This window comes from Plectropomus leopardus, chromosome 12 (assembly GCF_026936395.1).
Source record: "Plectropomus leopardus strain MGB_pleo_1.0 chromosome 12, ASM2693639v1, whole genome shotgun sequence".
Lineage (NCBI taxonomy): Eukaryota > Metazoa > Chordata > Actinopteri > Perciformes > Serranidae > Plectropomus > Plectropomus leopardus.
The window spans coordinates 11,611,799-11,637,392 of record NC_142187.1 but is presented as its reverse complement, the minus strand read 5'-3'; the positions used below and the strand labels follow the sequence as shown (position 1 = coordinate 11,637,392).

General features: G+C 38.6%; 1 protein-coding gene across 2 annotated transcripts in view; it reads right to left on the bottom strand.

The window, feature by feature from the left end:
- The window catches only part of LOC121951098 (contactin-associated protein-like 4), a 128,576-nt gene that overhangs the window by 26,306 nt on the left and 76,676 nt on the right, over positions 1 to 25,594 (bottom strand). For both annotated transcript variants that reach the window (XM_088085188.1, XM_088085189.1), the window contains exons 11-17: positions 20,153 to 20,259; positions 17,350 to 17,469; positions 15,158 to 15,358; positions 12,722 to 12,884; positions 10,972 to 11,099; positions 9,449 to 9,619; positions 4,823 to 5,041 (exon numbers count right to left, since the gene is read on the bottom strand). In XM_088085188.1, the coding sequence (XP_087941314.1) occupies positions 4,823 to 5,041; positions 9,449 to 9,619; positions 10,972 to 11,099; positions 12,722 to 12,884; positions 15,158 to 15,358; positions 17,350 to 17,469; positions 20,153 to 20,259 (1,109 nt within the window). The remainder of the gene's footprint in view (positions 1 to 4,822; positions 5,042 to 9,448; positions 9,620 to 10,971; positions 11,100 to 12,721; positions 12,885 to 15,157; positions 15,359 to 17,349; positions 17,470 to 20,152; positions 20,260 to 25,594) is intronic.

The window sequence follows — 25,594 nt, the reverse complement described above, 5'->3', positions numbered from 1 at the left end:
AGAGCCTCGACCTGCAGGAACAGAAAGCGTTAGAAATTGCAAATAGAGAAAATTAACCTAGAACTGGAGGGTCTGCAGAAGAAAACACCAAAGCAGAGAGAGTTTCAACTACTTAAAGCACAGCCTCCGTTCTGAGAGGACGTGGAAGCAGGATATTATGCAATAAAGCACACACCAGATAGAGCCATCTGCCATATATTTGTGAGGTTGAAATCAAATTAATGATCAATTAGGTTTACAGATAATTCATTTTAGCAACACCAGTGCTCCAAAGCTCCAAGGATAGCAATGTTGGTCTGCCAATCAGTTTAAAAGTTGGTCCAAACATCTTTATAGCTATTACATATGTATTACTTGATAGTGTAAAAGTCACCTATTTAAATTCATAGATCCATGCAAACCATTTTATCACTGGTGCTTCTGCTTTAATAGCATCTAAATCAAAAAACTTTTGAATGCATTTGTCAGAGCGAGTGCAATTTGTACCAGTTTTTGTGCTGTCACAGAAATAGGGTCTATTATGAAGTTTTCATTTAATCATGACGATTTACAAAGTTTAAATCAGTCAATATGGGCAGCATGGTGGTGCAGTGATTAGCACTGTTGGTGTCTGGGTTCAAACTCTGTTGGTGACTGAGGCTCTTCTGTGTGGTCTTTCTTTGTGTCAGCGAGGTTTTCTTTTTCCAGGTTCAAAGTCTGATTAGGTTAACTGTTGAGTCTAAATTGCCCAAAGGTGTAAATATGAAAGGGAATCTCTATATGTCCGCCCTATGATACATTGGCGACCTTGTTGTACCCCATATTTTGCCCAATGTCAGCTGGGATAGACTCCAGCCCCAAGTAAAGTGACTTTAAACTGCCGTAGGTGTGGGAGTGGGCATGAATGGTTGCCTAGCTCGAGGCTACATTCAGGCAAGGTGCAGGCCATTCAGATCTTGAAAACAGCCTGTCTGCACTCTTATTTGCAAATAATCAGTTTGGATTTGTGTTTTCAGACCATGGGTGTATAAAGAATTCTGGATATGGCGTTAAGAGCGGGGCCTTGTGCATTCCTATGAAAGCTGCTCGATAGCACATGAAGCCAAAATGGTTCAACTACCACACATAAAATTACCCGAATGATTGGTGCTGCTTCGACACTGTGTGGCCCATAGAAAAAGGACACTCGAGACTTCAACAGGCTTGACGGGCTACATCAGGATTAGAGCTACTTTAATTTGACTGCAGATAAAATGATTTAATTTCGCTGCTCTTACAGACCTTTTTAATTGTTATCAGACTGAATTCAGTCCAGACATCACAGCTACGGTAACGACAGTTACTACAATGCAAAGCTGGTGATGCAGCTTTTTCTATGTGTGAAATTGAGGTCAATCATTTCGCCCTCCAAACAATTTATTGTGGCATCTGTCCACAGACTGTTGTCCCTCCCAACCCTAAAGAGACGAAGCAGTTATACTAAATGGATGGATATTGACCAACACCTCAAAGCATGACAATAAGAATAGTTCTCTTTTAAACTAAATAAAAAATAGTGTCTCTTAACAATGCCACTCGCAGGATACAGCAAGCGAATATCTCAACACACCAGCTAACAGGGATGCCAACGCAGCACCAAGAAGCTACTGGTTATCTGCCCAAACCAGGCAATACAACAAGTAATGTGAAATGCTGCTTGGAATGAATGTAAAAACCTATTACTTGAAATTGCTGCGTTTGAGTATTTCACACCTACAAATATCAGGCAATAAAGGAAGTGGAAAAGCAATCCTATGGCTTATAAATCCATGCAGGGCAATAACATGGGTTATTAATTAAAACTATGTAACTCATTGCCTTATAAATCTCTGGAAGGAATAATTAAGGCTCATAAATATACATTGTTTAATGAGTTATGGCTTATGAATTTATGGTGGCGACACAATTTGTAAAACTAAGACTGACTTTTAAGTCTGTGAAGGTCTCATGCACCGCATGTGATTACATAGTTCGATGTTTGTTTGTCGACGGCAGGATTACAGCTTATAAATAAAGATGTACATAATCTCATAGTTTGTACAGCAATGTTGTGGCTTATGATTACATGCAGGCTGGGTTGATATGAATGCTTATTACTGTGTATTTTACACTGTGTATTTTATTTTTAGACAGTTCATACAGTCAGTGCTCTAAATAGCTTCCTCAAGGACAATTTTACAGAAACAGTAAACATTGTACTTGTTTACCGTTTTCACGCTAAACAAGGAGGATGGAAATTCTTCATTCTAGCATGTCAAATCAAGACCATAGAGTCAAATACCTTAATACAAGCATCCATTCTGGGAAATAACACCAGCACATTTTCTGATACTGATAATTCAGAGGTAAACATATATGGGTTTAGGCTAATGCTGGTGACCTCAGAGCACATTATTCAGTCAATCAATATTCGCCTTGATTTCCCTGATGCTCATTTCATCCAATCTCATCACTGTTTGCTGTTTCCCCCCCATGGTGGGTGTTTACTGATGAGAAGTGACAAACATAATATCTGCAGAATGATAAAACCTGATAATAAATGATGGATTTTCATTATTTTTTCCCCTGTAGCTCTACTGTGAGGTCATGTAGAATTCAGATTGTGGTATTGGACTGATAAGGTTGAGTTAAACAGGTCTGCAGCATTGATGACATTTGTTTTAGAGGTTTTTCCTGATGGTTAATTATCTGACTGCCTAATGAATCAATTACAGATTCAGCTTCATTTACAGATTACTTAAATACCCTCAATGCAAGAAATCACATCACTACTACACTATACATTACTGCTCCCTGATGCATGCTATATTTATAAAACTTGATTATTGTTCATGGTCAGAAACCATCGACTCAGCACTTTCCATTCAGTAGTGCTGAGCAGCTCATGGCATTTAACCAATAGCAGTTTAGTACTTTGAAACACAATATTTATTTTCTTTTCAGAGTAAGAGGACTCTGTAAGAAGAGGTCAGGCCTGCTGCTGTCTTGGGACTTGAATCTTAGTGTACCCAGAGTTTATACTGTACGGCCATGAATGGAGATGCAGGAAAAGCCCTATAGCATAGATATGCATCTTTCATTTCCTGTACCATTGAGCAGACAAGAATCAGTCAATAGTGGACTAACATATGTCATAATAAGATAATATTTAAGCTTTTTTTTTTGAGGATTTCATCTCAGTGTGACAGAGACACACAGCACTATAGGATCATGTACTTCTTGTTACTAAATTTTTGGATTGTACTGAATCCCCTGTATATGAATGTGACCAACTCGCATCTTCCCTATTTATAACAAATGAATGAAAATTAGTCAGTAACATTTTAGCATATGAGAATGCCACAATGATTTTGGGTGCAAATAAGTACATATTTCCATACACCTTGTTGTTCATTAAAATCAAGTAAATGTAAATCCCATTCATGTCCTTTAACTTCCAAATAATACTTACAATATTTTTTCATCTCTCTTATTTTATTTTTAATGTTTTCACCAAGGAATTCTGTAAGTTCTGTAGATAATGCTCCACAGCACTTGTAGTGGTCAAAAATGTCACAAGGTCACTAACAAACTAAAGACACAAAAAGAACATTTAACTAACTAACACTCTGTAACCACACAGAAGTGCATTGCACTGAACAATCAATCTGGAAAGTCATTGCAGGCTATTACACTACTGATTTTCTTCTTTTTTTTTTAGTATCTTGTGTGCTCAAGTTACTTGATGCACAGTTTTGGTTGTGAGCTATACAAAGGATCAACAGTTGATGGCAGTACTGTGCTTCATAGTGTAACAATGTCCCATCAAAGACTGGGAAGATATCGTAACAATATAGGTTTCAAATTCTCACGAACCCTGGCTGTTCAAATGTTTTTATGGGGAAAGAGATTAAACTAACTTATGTATTAGGCTTTGGAGCATTTTAGGATTCACATAATGCAGTTTTTTTAATATAAAGGTATACTATGCACAGTTGTTGGTTGCTGTCTGTAAACACGCTTGTCAATGAAAGTGAAAATAAAAACCAACCTGAGATTCATCTTTGTTTGACATTTTGCTCTGCTGTGCATGTTTTGGCGCTGTGTGTCTTGAATTCCTGCTGCTTATGGTCTGGTACCTGTTTGCTACCTTTTAATAAAGCCCTGACCTCACCTGAGCGCTGTGCAGGTACACACCATACACATACCTTTTAATTGTTGTCAGTTTCTATGAAATCTTTTGAGATTTCCCTGTGATATAAATACACAAGAATATGAACTTTGTTGGAGGGTATATACTTCCTGGTAAAAATGACGAAAGACTCCAGTGGCCTCCTATATAAATGACATGTTCTCTGTGAAAGCTTGCATAATAAGACAAAGCTTTGTTCTTGGCTGTGATTCATAGAGTGCAGCCTGATGGGAACTTAAGCAAGAAACAGTTTTTCTGTTGGGTAAGACTTAAAAAAAAATACAACCGCAAGTTCTGTGATCAAGCTACTGACTTCAGGAGTTGCAGAGAAAGGAGCACTGAACCACTGGTTCTCTGGAGAGCGATAAAAGAAATGGAATAACGGAAACAAGGCAAGTGCGCATACAGTAGAAGTCAGTGAGTTAGAGAGATATGCAGAGACAGAAAGAGACCATTGTTTGAGTCCCACAAGACTTTATAAAGGGCCTTGAACCCATCAGCAACACAGCACACAGAAAATCACACACATTTATATGATTATAAGATGGTGTTTTTAATTATAATCAGTCCTTTAAAGAAGTGCAAAGCAAGAAAACAATGAGAGTACGGAGTATTAGGAGAACATCCTCTCACCTATAAACAGCTGGCTGTTGAGTTGCAGGTGGAAGTGTCCGTCAGCAGGAGCCTCTTGTGTGGCAGCAGGAAGTTCATCCAATCGAAGCGACGCCTCCTTGACGTTCCGTTCTGCTTGAACTCGATGCCACCGGTTGTCATTTAGCGGCACACTCGATTCCATGTGAACCTCCAGTGGCCCGTTACCAACATCAAAGGAGAAAACCACTTGAGTGGAGGCTGACAGAGGTTAAGACATGAGGGGGACAAGAAATGAAAGGAGATAAAAAGGAGGGTGAATGGAAAGAATGAAGAATAAAGGGAGATGGGAAAAGAGGGCAACAGAGAAGTTTCAAAACAAAAGGAGAAGAGGAAGAATTAACTTACGGTGTGAGTTATACTTAGATAAGCAATCAAATCCCATGGTAACCAAGTTCACTGCACATCTTGCCCTTTATTTACCAAAAAAAACACGATGCTATTACAGAAACAGACATTTTTTTTTAAATTCTTCCACAATTCTAAAAATGCTGTATTTTAATCAAACTGTCACATTAAAGAAGAATCAGATTTAATCAGACAGATAAAATTTGTTCTCTTAATCAGCCAAAAACATTTTCTACTTAGAGCTGTGTTTTCTCTAGGATTTAAAAAAATGCAAAATCTAAAAAGTAAAAAGTTGTACTTTTTGGAAATGTAAAACTTTGCATAAACTAAATGTAATGTCGCCAAATGGAAGTCTTTTATTGTCCTTTACTTTTGTTTGGACAGAAAGCTGATTCACTGGTGCTGATGGGTTTTTAAACACATTGAGCCAATGGAAATGGCTAAAGTCAAGAAGGTGTGCGATCGAGACAAACTTGTTAAATTGTGGGAGATTATGTTTATGGCCCTTGAGTTCTTTAAGGGCAGAAATGGATTAATTGTTTCCATAATTGTTCACGAGTGCATGGTAATTGTCTGTCTATATATAGATTGTGTTAAGTGATAACTGGTAAATAGGAGTATGATAACTGTATGATGGTCTTCCGTCTTCCCTTTTTGAATTATAAACACAGACTACTGCTGTCATCTGCAATTTTTTGGCCGAAACACAGGTAACACCACAGTTGGCCATCATCACTACTAGTTCTTTGATATCAGTTTAGTGTGTCGGGCTTTCAAGGAGACAATTCAGATTTAGATTTGCAGAAGTCTCAACAAAGAAAGTACCAAGAAGGCCACAGACCCCACATGCCAGCATTCAATTAATGTAAACAACACAAGTATGTCAATAATGCGGATGAAACTCTGCTGAAACCTCACTTTGTGATTTAGGCTCAAGGAGGCAGGTACATTTTTTTACATAAAAAGCTGGCATGAATCTTCACTCTTTAGCTGCAGATTTACACACTGCTCTTACAGTCCGTTTCAGACCTGCCAAAGCTACCAATGGGAATAGACGCAGGGGCTTTAACAAGCAGGTAGGTTGGACTCAAGTGTATGGAGACCAAACAAGCAGATGGGGGAAACATAGGGCTCCCTGGAATGTAGTTTAATTACCCCTTCACAACAAAACAACAAAGAAAAAAGCCAATAGTGCCTCTACAAAGGCACACAGGGTACAGTTCTCACAGGAAAACAACAAACAAAAACCTAGAAGGTCTGGCAAGAAGTTATGTCCTGATTACATGGAGGAACTAGACTTCAGTGCCTCCTTCCAGACTGCTAGACTGTTTTTTTTTTGTTTTTGTTTTTTTACCTCAGATTGCTAAAACTTGCAGTGTGAAGGGAAAAAATGCCATACATGCAACATTCCAGGTGGAGGCAGGTGCAGACTATTCTCAGGGCCTCTAGTCCCCGGCTGGTAACTTAGTGAAATACTGCACTTATCTAATTATGATGTACTTGAAGATAGAGATTCTACAAATAAAACATACAATAAGCTATAAAATGTAATGTATTATTACTGATTACGAGTGTATAAAGTAAAAATGAGCTCTTCTGTTATCAGCTACAGCATAAAATGTTGCATAGAGGTACAAGTATATAGTAATGATATCACATTACGAAAGAGTGAATAATGTGTACTTTTGTACTTGATACTTTGAAATATTTAACTAATATTTCAAAGGTCCAGTATGCAGAATTTAGGGGCATCTATTAGTAGAAATTGAGTATAAAATTCATCACAATGAAAAATTCAGAGTCCACAGAGTCTGCCATGTCGTTTATATATAGCTATAGCTATAACTACAACATTTAAACACAACACAAATCTTAATTGGTTTGAGTTGAAATTCTAAAAGAGGCATTCAGCACAGAAATAAATAGTCTATATATGAAAGAAAATACCTAACCTGTGCTTTTAAAACTCTGAAATGAGGACTGAAATGTTGAAAGTTCAAGACTTTTAATTTGGTGGGGTTTTTTTTATGATGTAGGATTTCTTCTTACAATGGACGTTTTTTTACTTTCATTTGTACGTAATTTTGTAGTATTGTTACAAGTAAAGGATGTGAATAATTCTTCCACCACTGCCCCTCCTTCCCCCTACTCTGAACCACCACATCATGAGTCAGGACCACGGCCAGCACCTCAGCCCTGCTGGTGCTGCCCTGTTTCAGCACCACGGACAGCACCTCAGTGTTGAACATCTGTATCTTATTCTTTCCACTCGCGTTCTCTGTTCTCTCCACTAACAACAAAAGATTTAGGAGAGTGCAGATGAATGAAACCATCATCCCTCATGTTGCAATAGTGGAAGGTGAAGATGTATCACTATGGGAGTAAAAAGCAGGATGAAACACTATCCCAGCATCCTACACTAACTTCATTTGGAAATCATTCTCAGGCTCAGTCTCAGTGTTACAAAGAGATCTGAGGAAGCAGGCAACAGAGCAGCAGTATTCAGAGCTGGAACAACCACACTGACAATGATTTCCCCGAGGAGAGAGGCTGTTGGTGCAGCAGTGTCCCTGTATTACATTCTCTTGTATGTGTCCCTTCAAATCCCATTTCTAAAACAACTTCATCCAAAATGCAGCACAAAAGAACCACAAAACAGCAAACTAAACTAAAAAGGTAAAGTGAGGTGAAACAGCTTCAAAAGGCAACTACAGATTCAAGGCATCGGTACAAGCAGTTCTGAGTGACATACAACACTGCTGCCATAAACATGCCTCTCATACAATCCGCAATACTGCCATAACCATATAAACACAAGGACACCTTGTTGGGTAATACAGCTATATTTTAAATGACACAATATATGGCAGGCTATAAACATGCACCTCACACCCCGCCACATTTCCATGGCACCCATAAACCAAATAACACCCTGTTGGTTATTACTGTCATAATCTAAATGACACACCATGGGGCCCATAAATGTGTGCATTAGACACGAATCAATCAACAGGAGTAAATGGAGGGTCACGGCTGAAATGCCCCTGAGAGTTCATAAAACAACTGTCAAATTAAAAACAAAGGTGCAAAAAACAAAGCCCTGCAATGATTATGACTTCCCTTTTTTATGGATTTCACCTTGGTTACATTTTATCTGTTGTGTTATGAATGCACTGTTGTCCCATGTGGGCAAGCATATGTTGTCTACGGCGGCTTATGTAATGCATTCAGCTGCATTCTGTGGGGGAGGGAAATTGATCGGAAAACAACAAACAATGCATCCTAGAGCAGAACAAATTGTTGGAAACATGCAAGCAGTGAGAGGTAAAACACATACTCCATACAGCCTGCAGAAACAGCACAGCCAGTTTTATTCAGTCTCAAAAGTTAAGTGCTAAATGACGGGAAAAAATTTAACCGTCCTCTGTTTTGAGACACTTTAATCCAAGCCCTGGTAAACAACTTATAAGGATATAGAAGCATGGTTTTATGAAATGCAAGTGTTCACAAGCACCACATTTAAGTGAAAATCAGATTAAAAATGAAATTTAAATTCTAAAGTGTCCTCTAACTGCATATTCTAACAGCAGTTATATCAAGTGGTAACCTCAAATGCTAAAAATCAAATCAAAAAGCCAATACGAAGTACCAAAAACTGCAGTTCCTCTACTGGCCACATGAGGCTGGCTCCAAAAAAGAGTCAATACCCATAGACCCCTATGTTAAAATGCCTCACTTTACAGCAGAAACATAATTTACAGCCTGGTACAAAAACTAGTTTTGATCTATTAGTGTTGCTGCCATGCTATGAAGTACAAACAAACCATAAAATTATTAAACAAAGCAGGTATTATAATATATTGCCGTCAGAAATAATCATTAGAATATGTAATCATAACCATACTTAAACTTAGCAAACTGCCAATGCTATTATTACTGATTCTAGTATTATGGTGTGGTTTGTCCAAGTGGTGTTGCCATACCCCGGCAGAAGCAGTTTCTTTGAACAGAAAATGCATACTGAGAATATTCCACTGGCTAGCTTTGCGTAACACTAGGATTTGTGGATGTTCTCATCCGTTGTTGACGGGAAACTTATTGTAACATCATATCAACAAAAATAATATGACAGGCCCCCAGGCAGATTTGATCCTCTTCAATATTGACTCCATAGCTACAGCCTTGGTTTAAAAGGCACACACATATCCCTTTTTAAGTGTTTGATTTGTATTCAGTCTTCACCCTCCAGCTCCTACTCACAGCTCAGTTCGATCCGGATGAAGTCTTTGATGCCCAAGTTTTCCAGGAACACACCGGAGGAGGCCGTGGTTTTAAACAGGAAGGAGATATCTGCACTTAGCTCTCCGTGGAAGGTGGGGAAGTGGAGGTACGACGTCTCCTTGTCGAAAAACGCAGCATTCCAGAAATTCTCTGAGAAACAATTTGAAGCTTCATTGTCAAAATATTTAAATGAAAATCAGTTTAGACACAAATTAGTCATCCCATGTAGTTACTAAGCTGAAAGCTGAAGCTTTTTTTATGTGTCAAATTTAACAGGTAATCAACAGTTACTGCCTCACAGTTGTTTGCCTCCACAAACCAGTAAAGCTGCACTTACAGTTTACATCCATGTGTATGAAAACATGAATGCTTCACACACATCCTCCCACTGACAGAACAGCAGATCTATACAATCAACACAGTGTCAAATTGGACACCCAAGACTGGTGTCAGCAATTCAGTATCTGACCAAATGTCTGCCCTTCTGTTCCTAAGATATTATGTCGAGTAGTGGTCAGAAAAGTGTTTTTGCAGAGCATTATGATGTCATAGTTGACCTTTTAGATATCATATGTCAACACTTCATTTTTATATCCTGAGACATTTCTGTGAAATTGTGTAACCATAAGAATATGAATTCTTGAATTCTTCAGTTATGGCCAAAAAAATGTTTTGTGAGGTCACAGTGACCCCCAAATTCTAATTCTTTCCTTAGTGAATCGAACCGGATGTTTGTGCCAAATTTTAACAAAAGATTCCCTCCATGTGCTCTTGTGATATGGCATTCATAAAAATGAAACAGATCAGGTCAGCGTGACGTTGAACTCTGACCAATGACCTTCAAAATGTAATCAATTCATCAAGTAGATGTTTGAGCCAAATATGAAGATATCCTTTACAGCACTCTTGACATATTGTGTTCACAAGAATGGGACAGACAGATGGATGGACAGTAAACCCAAAAATATAATGCCTCGGTGCCAGCTTCAAGGATTTTGTATTCTGTAGGGTTTGATTTTTAAATGAGCAGTTCAACATAAGAACTAAACAAACCACTCATGTTAACATGTTCATAAGTTTTAGAGATGCTGGTAGAGGGATTTTTTTTACCTTTCACCTTTGGGGTAAGCCACCTTGCTGTAGTTGTTGTTGTTTCCAGTCTTTATGCAACTCAAACACACAGATATTAAAGTGGTATCAATCTTCTTATGTAACTCTCTGCCAGAAAGGTAAATAAGAGCATTTCCTCCAAATGTCAAAATTTTAACTAAAAACATTTCTGGGCTGGAAATAACTGAGTTAGAAGGTTACTATGTGATGAAATCTGAAGATTGCGTGTTCTATGAGGATTTGTTTTTCACACAAAAACATTTGTTTTTGTGTTAGTTGAGCAGTTTGACAGAATAAACAAGTGGCAGCAGTAATTTCCATAACAAGGACATTTCTGTCATCTTAGAATCATGGTGTAACTCTTTAACTACTGGAAACTAGGTTGGACTTACTGTCTCCATGACAACGGAGTGGCCCCACCCTGTAGGCGGCCTCTGACCCTGGCCTCTGGACGTCACCCAGCACCAGAGACCTGACCGGGAGGCTCTCTTTATGGGTAAGCAGGCCTGAGTCTTCAGCCCTGGAGGAAAAGAAAATACACAAAAAAAAGCAGGAGATGATCGGGAGGTTTGACAAGAGGCCGGAGGAGTAGAGGAGAAGAGAAAGAGATGGAGATGTAGGGGGAGGATTAGGACAATATTAATATGTAGAAGAAGAAAATGGATGGATGTGGAGAATTAACAAATATACTCAGAAACCACAAACTATGACCATTTGTTTACACAGATTTCTTGGTGTTTGTTTTGAATGTTACATCACTCTTGTGACAATATTACATGCTTTAACAAGCTGATGAAAACATTGCAGTGTGTAGGTGCAATCTCTCTGGGACCTATTTAGTCCTAAACTGAATTATAGCCATCCTGACAGTTAATATCCATCTTTGGCAGTTTCTGGAACAGCTACTCCCCAAACAAGACACCTCCTGTCCATTTACGCCCACATGCAGCTTCACGCACTTAAGATAATCCGTCTGTTAGCCCTGCTGCTGAGGATAGTTGTGTATAAAAAATACATCCAGGATGAGAAGGACTGGAAGCGAGGAGTGTATACAGCACTTTGAGAGAGTGATGAAATATTGAAGAGCAGCAGCTCCAGTCTGTAAAAATAGAGTCAAGCACTGCACAAACAGTTTGTACTGGGAAATGATAGAAGACAGGAAGTGAGGCAAAGACAGGATTAGTGTCAACATGGGAGGAGGTTAAAACTGCTCTGTTTTTTTTGTTTTGTTCTTTTTGCTCAAATTATCCCAGTTGATTTGATGTTTGCTAAACTCATGTTTAGTATTCTAGAAAACGAAAATTGAGAGCAGAGATGGAGGACCTGGGTGAAATGACTTGCAGACGGAATACTTTTATCTCTCCGTTTCCATCTTCAGTAAATTCAAACTTAATGGAGTTGTTGGATTCAGAGATCTGAACCCAGGGAACCAAATGATGAGACTTAAGTCAGACTTGTCGCACATTTTGGGATTTGAGAATGGCTCGACAAACACTGATAAAAGACTAAATTTGATTTTGACTTATTCATGACTTGAGACTTGACCAACACTTGAGACAGATAACTCAAAGGGACTTTTTAAAATGTTAAATATTTACATTTTTCCAAACCTGGCAGCCTACAAGGATGTAGCAGACAAGCATTGGCCAACACATGAGGCAGCTATCATGAATGGGGGAAGTCTAAATGTAATCAGATCTGGATTCAGCAGTTATGTTGTTGATGCTGGTAGAACAAAGAGAACAGCGGCATGCAGTTAAAAAATCAGTGACACAACATCCAACTTCGTAACTACAAATCACATGGAGACAGGTGTCTGAATGTGTCTTCTTTGCTAACTTACATGATAGTTTATTGGCTAGAAAGCTAACGTTTGACCAGATCATCAGAATTTCTTGACTCAATTGTTACTTGCTCCACCTGAGCAATGACTTTATTTGTCTTGCTTGACTTAAAGCACAAACTCAACTTGACTTCCTCATTTCCTACAACAGTACTTTGGAACTTGCCTGAGACTTTCATGAAATATGGTAGAGTAGATGCTTTAACTGAAATGTGTAAAATTATATTAATAGTAATATACTCCTCTCAAAAGAGCTGTTACCTTGAATGGTGATAAAAATATGTAAAGAATTTCAGTACCACTCCATGCGGTCGGCATCACAGTTGCAGTAGTGTTGTGGGTCCACACAGTCGCCCTGCAGGCCGCAGACACACTGCTGGCTGCCTGGCTGAGCTCCGCCCCAATAAGTCTGGACACGACCGGAACCAGGTCCCCCGAGCCACCAGCTGAAAGGAGAACCCTCTGAAACACACACAGCCAGCAACAAAAACAACAGATACATATTTCATATAGAAAATGTTTGTCCAGCCTCTTACATTAGTCTAACAATTCTGTTCTTACTATTTTGTGTAAATGAACAAAGAAATAAGTGCCAAGAGAGAAGTGCTAAGTGCTTTACTGTTTAAAAGCAAGGGGATATGGATATTTATTTGTTTCATACCTATTTGAGCAAAAAAGAGACATATATAAGATAACAATAAGTGTTTAACAACATCTGGCTTCAAAGTAACATGTTTTTAACAAGTTTTCTCTGATTGCTCAGACACTATCTTTGAAACTACTAGCTGTTTTGCCCTAACTTTCTACACTAACCACAAAACTAACCACAGCAAACTAGTTTTTTTTTCAAACAACACTTGTGGCTTTAGTTTTTTTTCTGAATCCCAAGCAGGTTGCATCAATGTTTTATTCATACAATTGATAAACACACATACACAAAGGAATCCAAATGTGTAAAGTATGGATGTGTTTTCTGAACATAGCACACTACACACTATAAACACACATAAGGGGAAACATTTTTTTCATCAAAATGTTCTGACTCTCCTCAAATGACAAAAGCAAAGTGGTGTTGAAAAAGTATATACTCAATCTTGCCTTCTCTTGCCAAAAGACTTACACTCATCTCTCTGTCCTATATTTTGCTCCAGTGTCCTCAGGTTGTGATCTAAAGGTGTTTTTACATTTGTCAGTATGAAAAGACAATTGGCAAAATACTGTGAACATTGATCTCTATATTGGCAAAGTCTCACTATTAAATTGCAAACTGAGCGTTAAGCAGATTGAGTTTGGCACATCTGATAAATGCACTGGTTATAAGTGTTGATGGTTTCAGAGATAGTGTGTCAAGAATCACTATTAGTGTGTAAGAATTAAGAAAAAACTGAAAGTGTTGCCTTCTTTTCCCTTCCCCTGAGGAAAGCTGTGGACTTTATCTTGGCTCTGACAGTAAAACTGAAAACGCTCTTTGGACAAAACCAACATTGAAGCCATGAAATAAAAATGTCTTCTATTGTGTGCAGCGAGGATTATAATACGAGAACATTGTGAGTTAGGGTCCAGGAGAGGTCCATCCCTTTTCTAACTCCAAAACATAAGTCATATAGACTCTCTATATTGCTTTTATTTCATGTATTTTACTGCAACTTCTCTCCTTCACGACAACAGTAAAGTAAGTCTATAAATACTGCCCGGAAATACTCAGCATGTCCTTTCTACTAATGATCAAACACAAACTCCAGCTTTTTAAACAATTACACTTTATTGTAAGCCATTTTGAGAGTATCTGCTGAATGCCAAGAAGATAAAACACTCCATTACATGTGTTTCGTCCCTTTCTTCCCCCTCAACCCATCTGTTTGCACCAGACTGCTACTTTTTTTCATTTCTTTGCTACAACCAGACAGGACATGGATAAGGGATTATAATGCATGAGACAACTGTTGAAATTATCTAAGTAAAACTTCGATCAAGAATATTTTTCAGTCCGCTTTGTTGTTGGCAGTGTTTTGCCACAAGTAAACATTGTTCTTCACAGCATCATGGTCAATTAATGACTTGTAAACTTGATAGAGACAGAGACACAGTGAGAACACCTTTGGAAAAAAAAACAGACAAACTTAATTGGGCTCAGTCTAAAAGAAGGAGATGTTTAAACAAATTGCACAGAATCCCTTCGCCTGGCTCACTCGTAAAAAGGAAGAAAATCCTTGGAGCCTGATTAAGTCTGCAGCAATGAGCATAACAATCATGTTGTTTTGTCTGGTAGAGTGAGAAAGATGTGTGGAGCCGCAGGGAGTTGGATTGTTTTCTCCAGAGGTTTTGTTTTCGTGCAAAACGCCTCATAACTCACTCTGATAAAATTAGATTCAAAGACAGCAAAAAAATGTAGAACAACTATCCATGCGGTTCAGTGGTTACAGCTTGAGTAAATCATGTTCTTGATAGAAAAGAAAAACACTAACAGAATATTTCGCTCCTTTAAAGATGATGATTTGTTTTCCCCTTGTTTTGTCTGAGTTAAACCGTTTTTTTTGTTATTTTTTTTCTGCTGGATGTAAATGAAGCAGAAAGGATCTTTCACAAAGCTATTTTTCATCAACTGGCTTCAAGTAAGAAAAGAGAAGCTTTGTATATTTCTGGTTTTAATCTCTGTGACAGAAATCTGAGCCAGGACGATGACAGAGCCAACTAAACAGGTACCTTTACAAACAGGTAAACAAACAAGCCCTTACCTGGAGTGTTGAGGAGGCGGGACTTCCTGCAGTGGTAGGAAAGTTCCTGTTCGCACTGTTCTGATTGGCTGATGGCGGCCAATAGTTGCTCTTCTTTAGTCGAGTAGTCAAAGTGAACTGAATACTGATTTCCACCTGGAGACACTTGGACTCTGGTCAGCTCTGTGTTGTTGTGCTGGATCACCATCCACGTGTTCTCCTCTGTAGACAGACAACACAACCACTGTGTAGCAAACAACACTATATGATCATAAGTATTTTGGTTTCTACTTGCAAGTTAAAAAGCTGAAAATCAGGAATGGAAATTTTTCGGATTATTACGGATCTTCACTTTTAACTTTGAAGAGTAACTTTCCTGCCCTCTTTCTATTAAACATTTAACATAAGTGGAAAAACTTCTGCACGCTGTCTTGCTTAATTCCACGTCTGGAGTAAAATGATTTGCTCACGCATGCTATTTTTTGTGATAGTTATGGATATATTTCCATCAAAAATGAAGTAACATACTCCCACAATGTGTGTGTATGTTGGCTTTCATGCTGGTTCTTGCAGCTAACAACAGAGCAAGTCAATTAAGTGGTATTCCATGAATGGGGGTGGTAAACTAGCTCAAGGCAGTTTTACACTGATCCACCCAAGAACCTGTATGGCATATTGAGTCCACAGGATGTCATATCCAGCATCAAATAGGACTCACTGTGGGTATTCAGATAGATGGCGCGGAGGGAAAAGAAAGATGATGGATACCCTGGGGTCTCTGGACAAACTAGGGATACATATTGAAGTTAAATAGCCTCAAAAAAGTCCATGTTGCATCAGATGTCACCTTTAAACCAACATTTATCAGGTAAATAGGAAGCCATCACAGTTTCATACTGTAAAAAGAGATTCTGGCTAAATTGCTCAATCAGAGTATCACTTCAGTAAGTCCAATTGTTGGAAACAGTGGGTCCACACTAATTCAGCAAGCCAGTGCACTACTTACTATGTAATGGCGAGGGCTGGGAAATCTGTTTAAATAGAGGGTAATCTGTCAGCCAGCAGTCCAAACCACATAATTGTCAGCTGACAAAACAAACAACAACGTTGGCCTACGGGGCAAATGCCACGGCAGCTTTCCTAGTTGACAAATAATTGCCCACATGGACAGTAATGTTCACAATCTGATTATATGGAAGCCTGAATGACATTCAGCCGTTCTCTTGTTTGTGTTTGTATGGGCCATGTGGTTGTGGTGACATAAACGCAGCTCTTGCCACTAAAATTTAGCATATCTAATCTATGGTAACTATTAAATGGTGTGCTGACTCCTCCTACTCCTGCACATGCCAGAGTGCTAATGGTACAGACCCAGTGACTTTCAAAGTGCGTGTCCCACCATGGGGGCTTCAGCAAATTGGAGGAAAGATAAAGGAAAATAACTAAAAACATATCTTTATCATTATGAATAAGTGAAGAAATATATTCATGAGTTCTTTTTTAATTTTGTCAAAAGATTATTAGACATTATTTTTTTTTTACATTTGCCGGAGTACTGTCAATGTGTTTTCAAAGACATCTTGCAAAAGGGGGTCCCTGGCCATAAGCTAATGTTCTTTGTGGGGGCCTTTGCATGCAATAGTTGGGAACCCCTTGTTTGTAACAGCTTGAAAAAAAACACATATGCCACCATCCACATAATTAAAAGAAGATATTATTTCTTCTTTAAAACTATCAAAGTATTAGAAAATGATAAGACAATTAACAGGGTAAATAAATGTACCAATATTCATCATAAATCTTAAAATTTTTGTCATACAGAGCAATACACTAACATCCATATATCACCAAACTCTCATCTATTCAAATTTCAACAGTTATGTAAATGGTGTAGCACACTGATGCAGATGGCCAGAAACATGTAAACAAAGAAAGGAGACAAAAATAAAATCAACAATATTCTTTATCATCATGATACAAATGATATAAAGCACAAAGACATTTACAGACAGGGGGAATGAATGAGGGAGAGAGAGATTGAAGCAGAGAAGAGGACAGAAAGAGAGAGTCTTGTAGAAAAAGGGGGGATGGAAGATTAAGTGGATCAGAGTGTGATGAGGATCATCATTTACAATTATGTAAATGTTAATCATAAAAAGTGATAATGAGAGGAAGAGCGGGAGAATGTGTGTGTGTGTGTGTTTATGTGTCACCTGTCATGTTGCAGTAGACCAGCTGCGGTTTGATTGGTCCGCTGCCATCCACGTCGATGTAAAAATGCCCCGACGTGTTGCCGTTGTGTTTGTACGCCTCGCACGACTGTTCGTACACAGCTGGGAACAAAATAATGAGATCAGCTCAACATGAATCACATCAACATCAACACATCAGCTGGCAGACGCACACAGGAGCCATGAGGGGATGAAGGTTACACACTGTGGAGGATTATGGGTGCTGCCACCACTGAATCACTGTCTCATAACTGGAGTGAAGAGAATCATCTCAAGTTTTATTTCTGCAGCAACGTCCCATAAAGTACAGATTAATCCAACTGGAGAGGACGGTAATGACTGATGGGAGTACAGAGACTCCATAAATAAAACTTCAGACCTTTATCAGCCCTGCCTCTTCCTCTCTGACTCCATAAGTCTTCCTCCCTCCTCTCTCTGCCTCACTCACACACCGGTACATCCTCTGCAATCAAAGAATCAAGCCCTTCAAGTCAAATCCATATCTGAAGGTTCCCACACTCTGCTCACCTGTTTATCTCTCTTCTCTTCTGCAGCCAAAGGCCTTTTATTCATCTCATTCCCTCAGTGTGGTTAGAAAAAGGTTTTCACAGAAACATCAGCAATAAAAATGAGAGCAGAGGTGAACCGTGTGGGAAACTCTCCTCTTTTGGTTTCAAGGATTTGACTCGAGCAAGTTAGCACAGAGCTGGTAGACCTCACCAAAGCTCACCTCACTGCTGCGGTTTCATTTATTTTGTCAGTATTTGGCAGTTTAGTCATGGATACAGCCCAATTAACCTTCATCATATCTCTCACATATAAACAGGCTTTTTAAATACTCTGCAGTTGGGGACAAACTACCAGTGCAGCTATTGCATGTAGACAAAAACTCTGTTTTTTTTTCTGTTCTGTTGTAGCACAATTTGCAGCACCAATACTACAGGGGGAAACCTGAACGACTATAATTACTGAACTATAACTTGTAAGTGCATCTGTGACTGGCAGATTGTCGTTCAAATTGTATACTTGGACTCTTTGCCGTTTGGAACTGCCGGCTTGAGACAGCACTTTGACATGAATCAACTGACATGTGCATAAAAGAAGCAACAAAGAAAACTATGAGGGGCCTCCAGGCTGCTTTATTCAGTTTTCTTCCCCTAAGTGTTTTGCTGTAAGCACTATTGCTTTTACATTTTGTCCTTTAGGTCATATTTGTTGGCTCCTTGCTGAAATGTAAAAGTAACTGTATGTAAAAGGAAATTCATTTTCTACCTTTCTTGCACACTTTCTCTCACATTTTGCCTCTCACTTAATTTCAATTTCTATCTGTCATAGCTCTCTTACTCTTGGTCTCTCCTTGTCTAAATCTGTCTCCAGCTGTGTCTTGTAGAAGTGACATTTATGTGCCACGAATCCATAACAGCAAATACATATTGCAGGTGACGCATTTCTGCCCCAATTATGTTTCATATCAACAAAATCAGGAAACATTTGACTGGCAGCACATTCATTTCTTCACTCATGCATTAAAAGATTCACTCATAGCAACTAAAGCACAACTCCTGTGACAAAGAGCTGCTCCCAGTGACAAAATTCTAAGAAAATTCTTAGAATTTTAAAGTTTTCTAATAATTTCTCCCTGAAGTTAAGTCAAGATCACGGTAAAGATTCTAATTATTTACATAGCATCTTTGCCTAGGGGGGCTCTTTAAGTAAAAAACTGTTAGGAGTATAGGGAGGAGGACTTGTAAGGTGCTTCAGAGTTTCTTAAGCAGAGAAGAAAATGACAGAAAGATAAAAAGGGAGGAAAAATATTCTCTAAATGCTGAATGGCAACAAGTAAAGAAATGCTACAGAGTAGATAGTGTAGCTCCAATGTTTATGGTTGATCTCATTAGAGATGTGGTCGCATCTCCTAACGCAATAATACTATAAATGACAGGGAACACAACACAAAAATATTTACATCTGGAAAATCATCATCTATTACAGCGCAGCAGTGTGATCACGCAAAAAAAAACAACAGCAAAAAAAAAAAACAGCAAAAAAAAAAAACGCTTTCACAGTTTTCTCATTCCAGGGCAGCAGACTTGACGAGCCCAATCAGTGTCAATGGACACACCTGTGCTGGTGTGCTCCATGCACATAAGAGCAGCAGCAGTCTGTCAGTCTTTGACTGGCAGACCTACTCACCACACCCTTGCTTTCTTTGTTTTTGCAGCATTACACCCCTACAGCGAATTTTCACGCATCTATTCCCTAAAGTACAATCTGTTTATCTTTATATACCATTTCTGCCAATAGATGCCCCTGAATCCTACACACTGGACCTCTAAATATTGAAAAAAGTTACGAATGACCTGAAGCCCAAGATACAGCATGGTTACTTTAGTGATATTTACCAAGAGATGCAACTTTTCCTGAGTTCATTTGTTGCCAAAACTTAACTACAGGCTGAAATTAAGATGCAACTCTGACCTTCAGTGACAAAGTCCCTAGCTTTGTAGCACCAAACATAAACCACACAGCATAATCCAGTTTACCTCAAAACTTAATTGGCAAACCAAATAGTATAACTTTTGTGCTATCATCAAATAAGCACTGACCTGCTGAGTGCTCTGCACCTGATGGGTACTTAAAAGCAACAGTCAAAATGCAAAAAGAGTGGGAGTAACTGAAGGGTCACTGGTGGGTGATAGTGCTCAGTAGTAGTAGTGGTGCTCAGTAATAGTTCAGTCAGGACCTACTATCCATTAGTTACTGTATGTGCTGATGTCTGACTTACAGCTGTGGCATGTCGCTCCGCTGTACCCGCTCTCAGAGCAGTTACAGTGGAAGACGGTCCAGGACTGACTGCAGCGGCCGCCGTGTTCACAACGACTGGGAGAACATCTGAGAGAGAGAGAGAGAGAGAGAGAGAGAGAGACGAAGAGAGTCAAGAAGTCACCAAAGTTTATCGCAAAGTTTCTTTTGTTTTAGTCCCCAACAGTATCCTGATAGACATGTGTGGGAGGATATATTTTTCTTGTCAAGACAATTCAGCAAAAAAAGAGAAATTGTATTGTTATATATTCTTTTATATATACTGAAACAGCAGTTTTGAAAAATCCATTTGCTTGTTTTGGCAGCTTAAACAATCGGAAACAATTCTGCAGGGTTTACTGCCAAAAACCTTTCAAAGAGGACGAAAACAGTCTATGCCAAAAAACACCTTTCATCCATTATTGTCAGGAGAACTTAACTTTTTTTGTTTGTTTGTTTGTTTGTTTGTTTGAAAAAGCAGCTGAAACATCATTTTGCTGACTCATTTATCTCACAATAAGTGAGCAGGCTTAGTCGGGATCAAACCTTTGCCCTTCTGGGGTTATTTTATAGATGATGATGGATGGTGATGATTGGCAAAAACTGCTTTCAGACTCTTGCAATCCTAACAAAAATAAAGTGTACTCAAAATAAATGTCAAAATGACTCTATTACGTAAATATTTCCATCAAATGGGCAGAGAGCATTTCAAATTATGTTTACCCAAGCATATTTATTTCATGGTTAGATGTGTGTAGGAGGGTTGGGAATAATGTAACTAGTGGAGAGAGAAAATATTTCATTTCTAACATTTGGAGGAGGTCATATTTTCCATTAAGGCAACATGTTGTGGGAGGTTGTTGAATTGAAATCTGAAAGATTTTGCCTCTGGTGTTGACTGGAAAGACCACTGCTCATTGTCCCTCTGGAAATTAAAAAATAAACTAACTGACACATTCTGTCTTATTGATAACAGAAGATGCTGACTTTTTTATCATCTTCTTTTAAACTTAGTCCAGACATAGTCAAGACATTTTTCAAATACACATATATAGTTTATAATTTTTATTCTATTATTTTGAGACCTATTACAATATCATCATTGTCTTGTTCCAAACTAGCTGCAAACATACGCTGTATAATAAAGAAAGACACAGTTCCTGAACAGTGAAGCCAAAACATTGCAATTGTCCCCTGATGGCTGTCTGCAGTAAAGGTCATAAATCCCAGCCCCATACGGTTGCATGATTTAATGTAACCACCAGTACGAGGCTGTAAAGCTGTGTTTGGCGTGGCTCACTGTGGTGACTTTCTGTAGTTTTTGGTCAATTGTCAGTAACCATCTTTTTCAAGACACATAAAAGCTTCAAAGTTCATGAGTGGGGAGATTTCCTGACATTTTATGTTGTAGACAAAACCTGAAAGTCTCTTAAGCTAGTGTTACCCACAGACCTTAGTTCAGGATTCTAACCAAAAACTTATTTAAAAAAAACCTCACTGGCTTTGAGACGAGGGAACCAGAGTTGCTAAAATGCCAACAAATGTTCTGGTTTTAGGACTCATTGTTGGGGCTCTCTATAAAGCGGGGGCCTGACAGCATGATTCACAGCTTTGTATGCCAACCCACTGTGTTTGCTTTCGATAGTATTGGTTGCCATTGGTTGGACAGATGTACGGGTTGGAACTCGATGGCAGACTATGGCTCTAAATGATGTCAACAGTGCAACATGGCAGCAGCCATATTTGGGATAATTATGGCTAAGTTTTTGTACAGTGGGAGTAAGTGGTGATGCGTTGTCCATATTTTTATACAGTCTATGGTTGCAAACAAAAAGAACAAATAAATAAACAAAAATGTTTTTAGGGACTCCAGCAATAGATTTTTTTCTGATGGCTAATTTTAAATAATTGACATAAATAATTTTGTGAAATAATGAATATCACCTCATGTCCACTCATACTCAAACACTTACTGTTGGTCATGTGACACCTGAGCAAGTTCCATGATATGAATGGGTGAAGATACCCTTTAACGCATGTTCCTTTTGTGTTTAAAGTTCATCCACAGTTTATTCTAAGATTATAAAATACATACTACTAAAATACATACACTGTAGGGCTGTATCTCTATGTAAAAGGGCTTTTTTGTCTTCTTTCAGCAAAGCTCAGCATCAGTTCTGCATTGTCACTGGGTCGATAAATAAAGACGTCAAGTGACCTCATTCTGCTGAATGGAAAAAAAAAGAAAGAGTACAGTGAGGATAAAATGAAGATACCTAGCTTTGTATACACATGGAAGCACCTTGTTTGCTAAATGTTCCTCTTCCTGAGCTGTGCATGTTACATCAACTTGGTCATTTGCACTGTGTGCACTTTCGTGTGACTTGTGTGCACCAAGAGCTTTTAAACTGTCTTTATATCGATTCTGTCTTGGCCTCTTTTAAAACATCTTTTTCTTGTTGCATCGGACCACGATAACAGTATATTTTTCCACTTGGATTGTTTCCATGGATGACTGCTTCAGCTGGGTTTGATTCACAGACCTACACGGACACAATACATAATAATAATAATAATCACTTTGCCCCAATCCCTATGTCATAAATTCTCACTTCTACCTTTGTGAGTGTGCACAGGGTGTTTGTGTGTTGTTTTGTTTTTGCAGGGCTGGTATTCTGTACGATTCTGTTTAATATTGTAATATTGGGAAATGCATGTTTTGAAATGGAAACATATGTGACAGCGTTTGTGTTTGCCCAAACTCAGGTAGGAATATTGAAGAGAAAACAGATGACTGCACAGAATTTGCAAGCTCCCCTTTATTTAGATAAAAGTGTTGACTCAGGAGTCTGTCAGCCTGCTACAATGTGATTTTTTCCTCCATTTATCTCAACAGCACTGTGATCCAAACTGAGCTATTTACCATTCACATTAACTCCATATTGAATTTTAACCTTAACTACCGCAGCTTGCTGCTGTCTTATTCTTTATGTTGAGTTTTAGTGTGTAAGTAAAGTGACATAGAGACATTAACTGATATGAGTCGTCAGGGAGGCGTGCATTTCTTTGTTCAGCCAGGATGATGAAGATGAAGATGAGAGACGAAGACCATGCACTTGAAGAAACAACAAAAAACGGAAACTTGACTTCTACCCTCCTTTACCTGCACTGAGCACAAAAACACCACTCAGAGACAGAATAGGAAAGAAATAAAAACCCTCGCTCATCCTCCACTCTGTCAAATGCACACACACTCCATGCTCATATATACCTACACACTGCCATGCCATCATGAAAGCAAAACATTGATAGCTTCTGACAACCGGTTTCTCCCGCAGAGACAAAACAATGCAGTGTTACTAATAGATAAACAGTTGAGTCTCTTTCAGTCTTCAAAAAACCTCATTTAAAACCCCACATCCATTGAAATGTCATTCACAAAGACACAATATTCCCACTCAGCCCTGAGGCACCCACACGCTTTCAACACTAATTCAGGGTCCAACAGGGGCCAATTTGGACTGACCAAACAAAAACTTCAACTGAGCCCCATTCTCGTCTTCTTTCAGACTGTGCACCATGCCTTTGTTTATAGTCACTGTAAACTTGGTGTACAGATTCAGGTGTGTCAAAAAAATACTCGGCCCTTCCCCACATTTGGATCCAGTTTTGAACAAAAGAAGAAGGACACCAGAAGAAGATCTAGATTTATCCAACTGGTTATTATGAGTTATTATGTTGGATTTTATTATAAAGAAAAGTGCTTTTTCAAAGCATTATAATGTCACAGTGAAATTGACATTTGACTTTTTGGACATAAAATGTACTTCAACGTTTGTGTGAAATTTTGTCAGAATTAATGTATTAATTTGGAGGTAATGGCCAAAAACATGTTTTTTGGGGTCACAGTGACCCTGACATTAGACTACCAAAATTTAAAAATTTCATCTTTCAGCCCAAGTGGTTGTTTGTACCAAAATTGAGGAAATTCCCTAAGTGCCTTCTTTAGATACTGTGCTCATGGGAATGACACATATGCAAGTCAAGTAATTTGTTCCTACCTCCATCAAACGTTCAAACAATGCTGCTTAAAGCTGCAGAGATTGTGCTTTAGTTCCATTATGTTTTTTAACAGTGGTGTGTGTGCAACGTGTTTTGTGTGATGTATGTACAAATTTGACTATGTGCAATTTATTGGGGTGATTTGGTATAGCTAGTGCTGTTATGTTTATATGTGGTTTGTTTTATTGTGACTGAATGTTTTTTGGGCACAGAATCTGAGTCCAAGATAAATTTCCCTGCAGGGACAATAAAGTGTATGGTATGGTATGGTATGGTTTCGTATAGATGAGCCAAAGAATGTTCGTGCCAATTTGAAAGAATTCCCTCAAGGCGTTAGTAAAATACTGCACAAGAATGAGATGGGCACAAAGTCACAGTGACCTTGACCTTTGACCACCAAAATTTATTTAGTTTATCGTTGAGTCCCAGTAGACATTTGTGCCAAATATGAAGAAATTCTCTTAAGGTGTTCTTGAGATATCATGTTCATGAAAATGAGAAAGACAAATGCTCTAATGGAATGGAATCTGAACTATGTCAATTTAGAAACATTGATGATATTGATGATATCTATAAAACATACAAATTTATGTAACTGAGGTTTGCTGAAACATTCAATGTCCACATTTTCATCTAGAAACTGGGCTGATGGCTGTTAACATTTTTCAGAGGTGACTTAAAATGAGCAGGCAGGTTAGGCAACACAAGGCGTTGAGCTGATAATGTAATGGAGAGGCTGCTTGTGGGCTTGAGCTCCATTTGTGCTGTTAATGGAGTGTTTGCTTTGGCTAATAATACTGTTTGCTACTGGCAACAGTAATAACACACACACATACACTGCTTCAGATATAATAACCTACTGTGAAGTATGACCACCACACTGAAGCTGAGCCGGTGAGTCAATTTTCCACCTAACTTTCCAGTACAATATATCCCATGGGCCCAAAATGCAATCAGCAGGATTACAGCAAGAAAGCATATGGTGGTTTTTTTTCTCTCTCTCTTTACTTGGAAAACAGGATTTTTTTTTTGTAAGTTTGTTTCAGCGAGCAGTCAGATCTGTGCAGGAACTGCATTCTGCTGAATAATAATCTAATTCATGCAGAGAAAGGGAGGCATTTAATTAAAACCACTCGAGCAGATTCTCCTTATCTGGCAAGGATATGTGGTTGGTTCAATATTTGTGTGTACGTTGGTGTTTACATCCAGTTTACTCTGTGTGTGTGTGTGTGTGTGTGTGTGTGTGTGTGTGTGTGTCTGTGTGTGTGTGTGTGTGTGCGTGTGTGTAAGAGTGTACGTGTGTGCTATGCCCTAGAGGAGGGTTTATAATTGCTGTAATTGTCTCATTAATTGTGCTGCTATT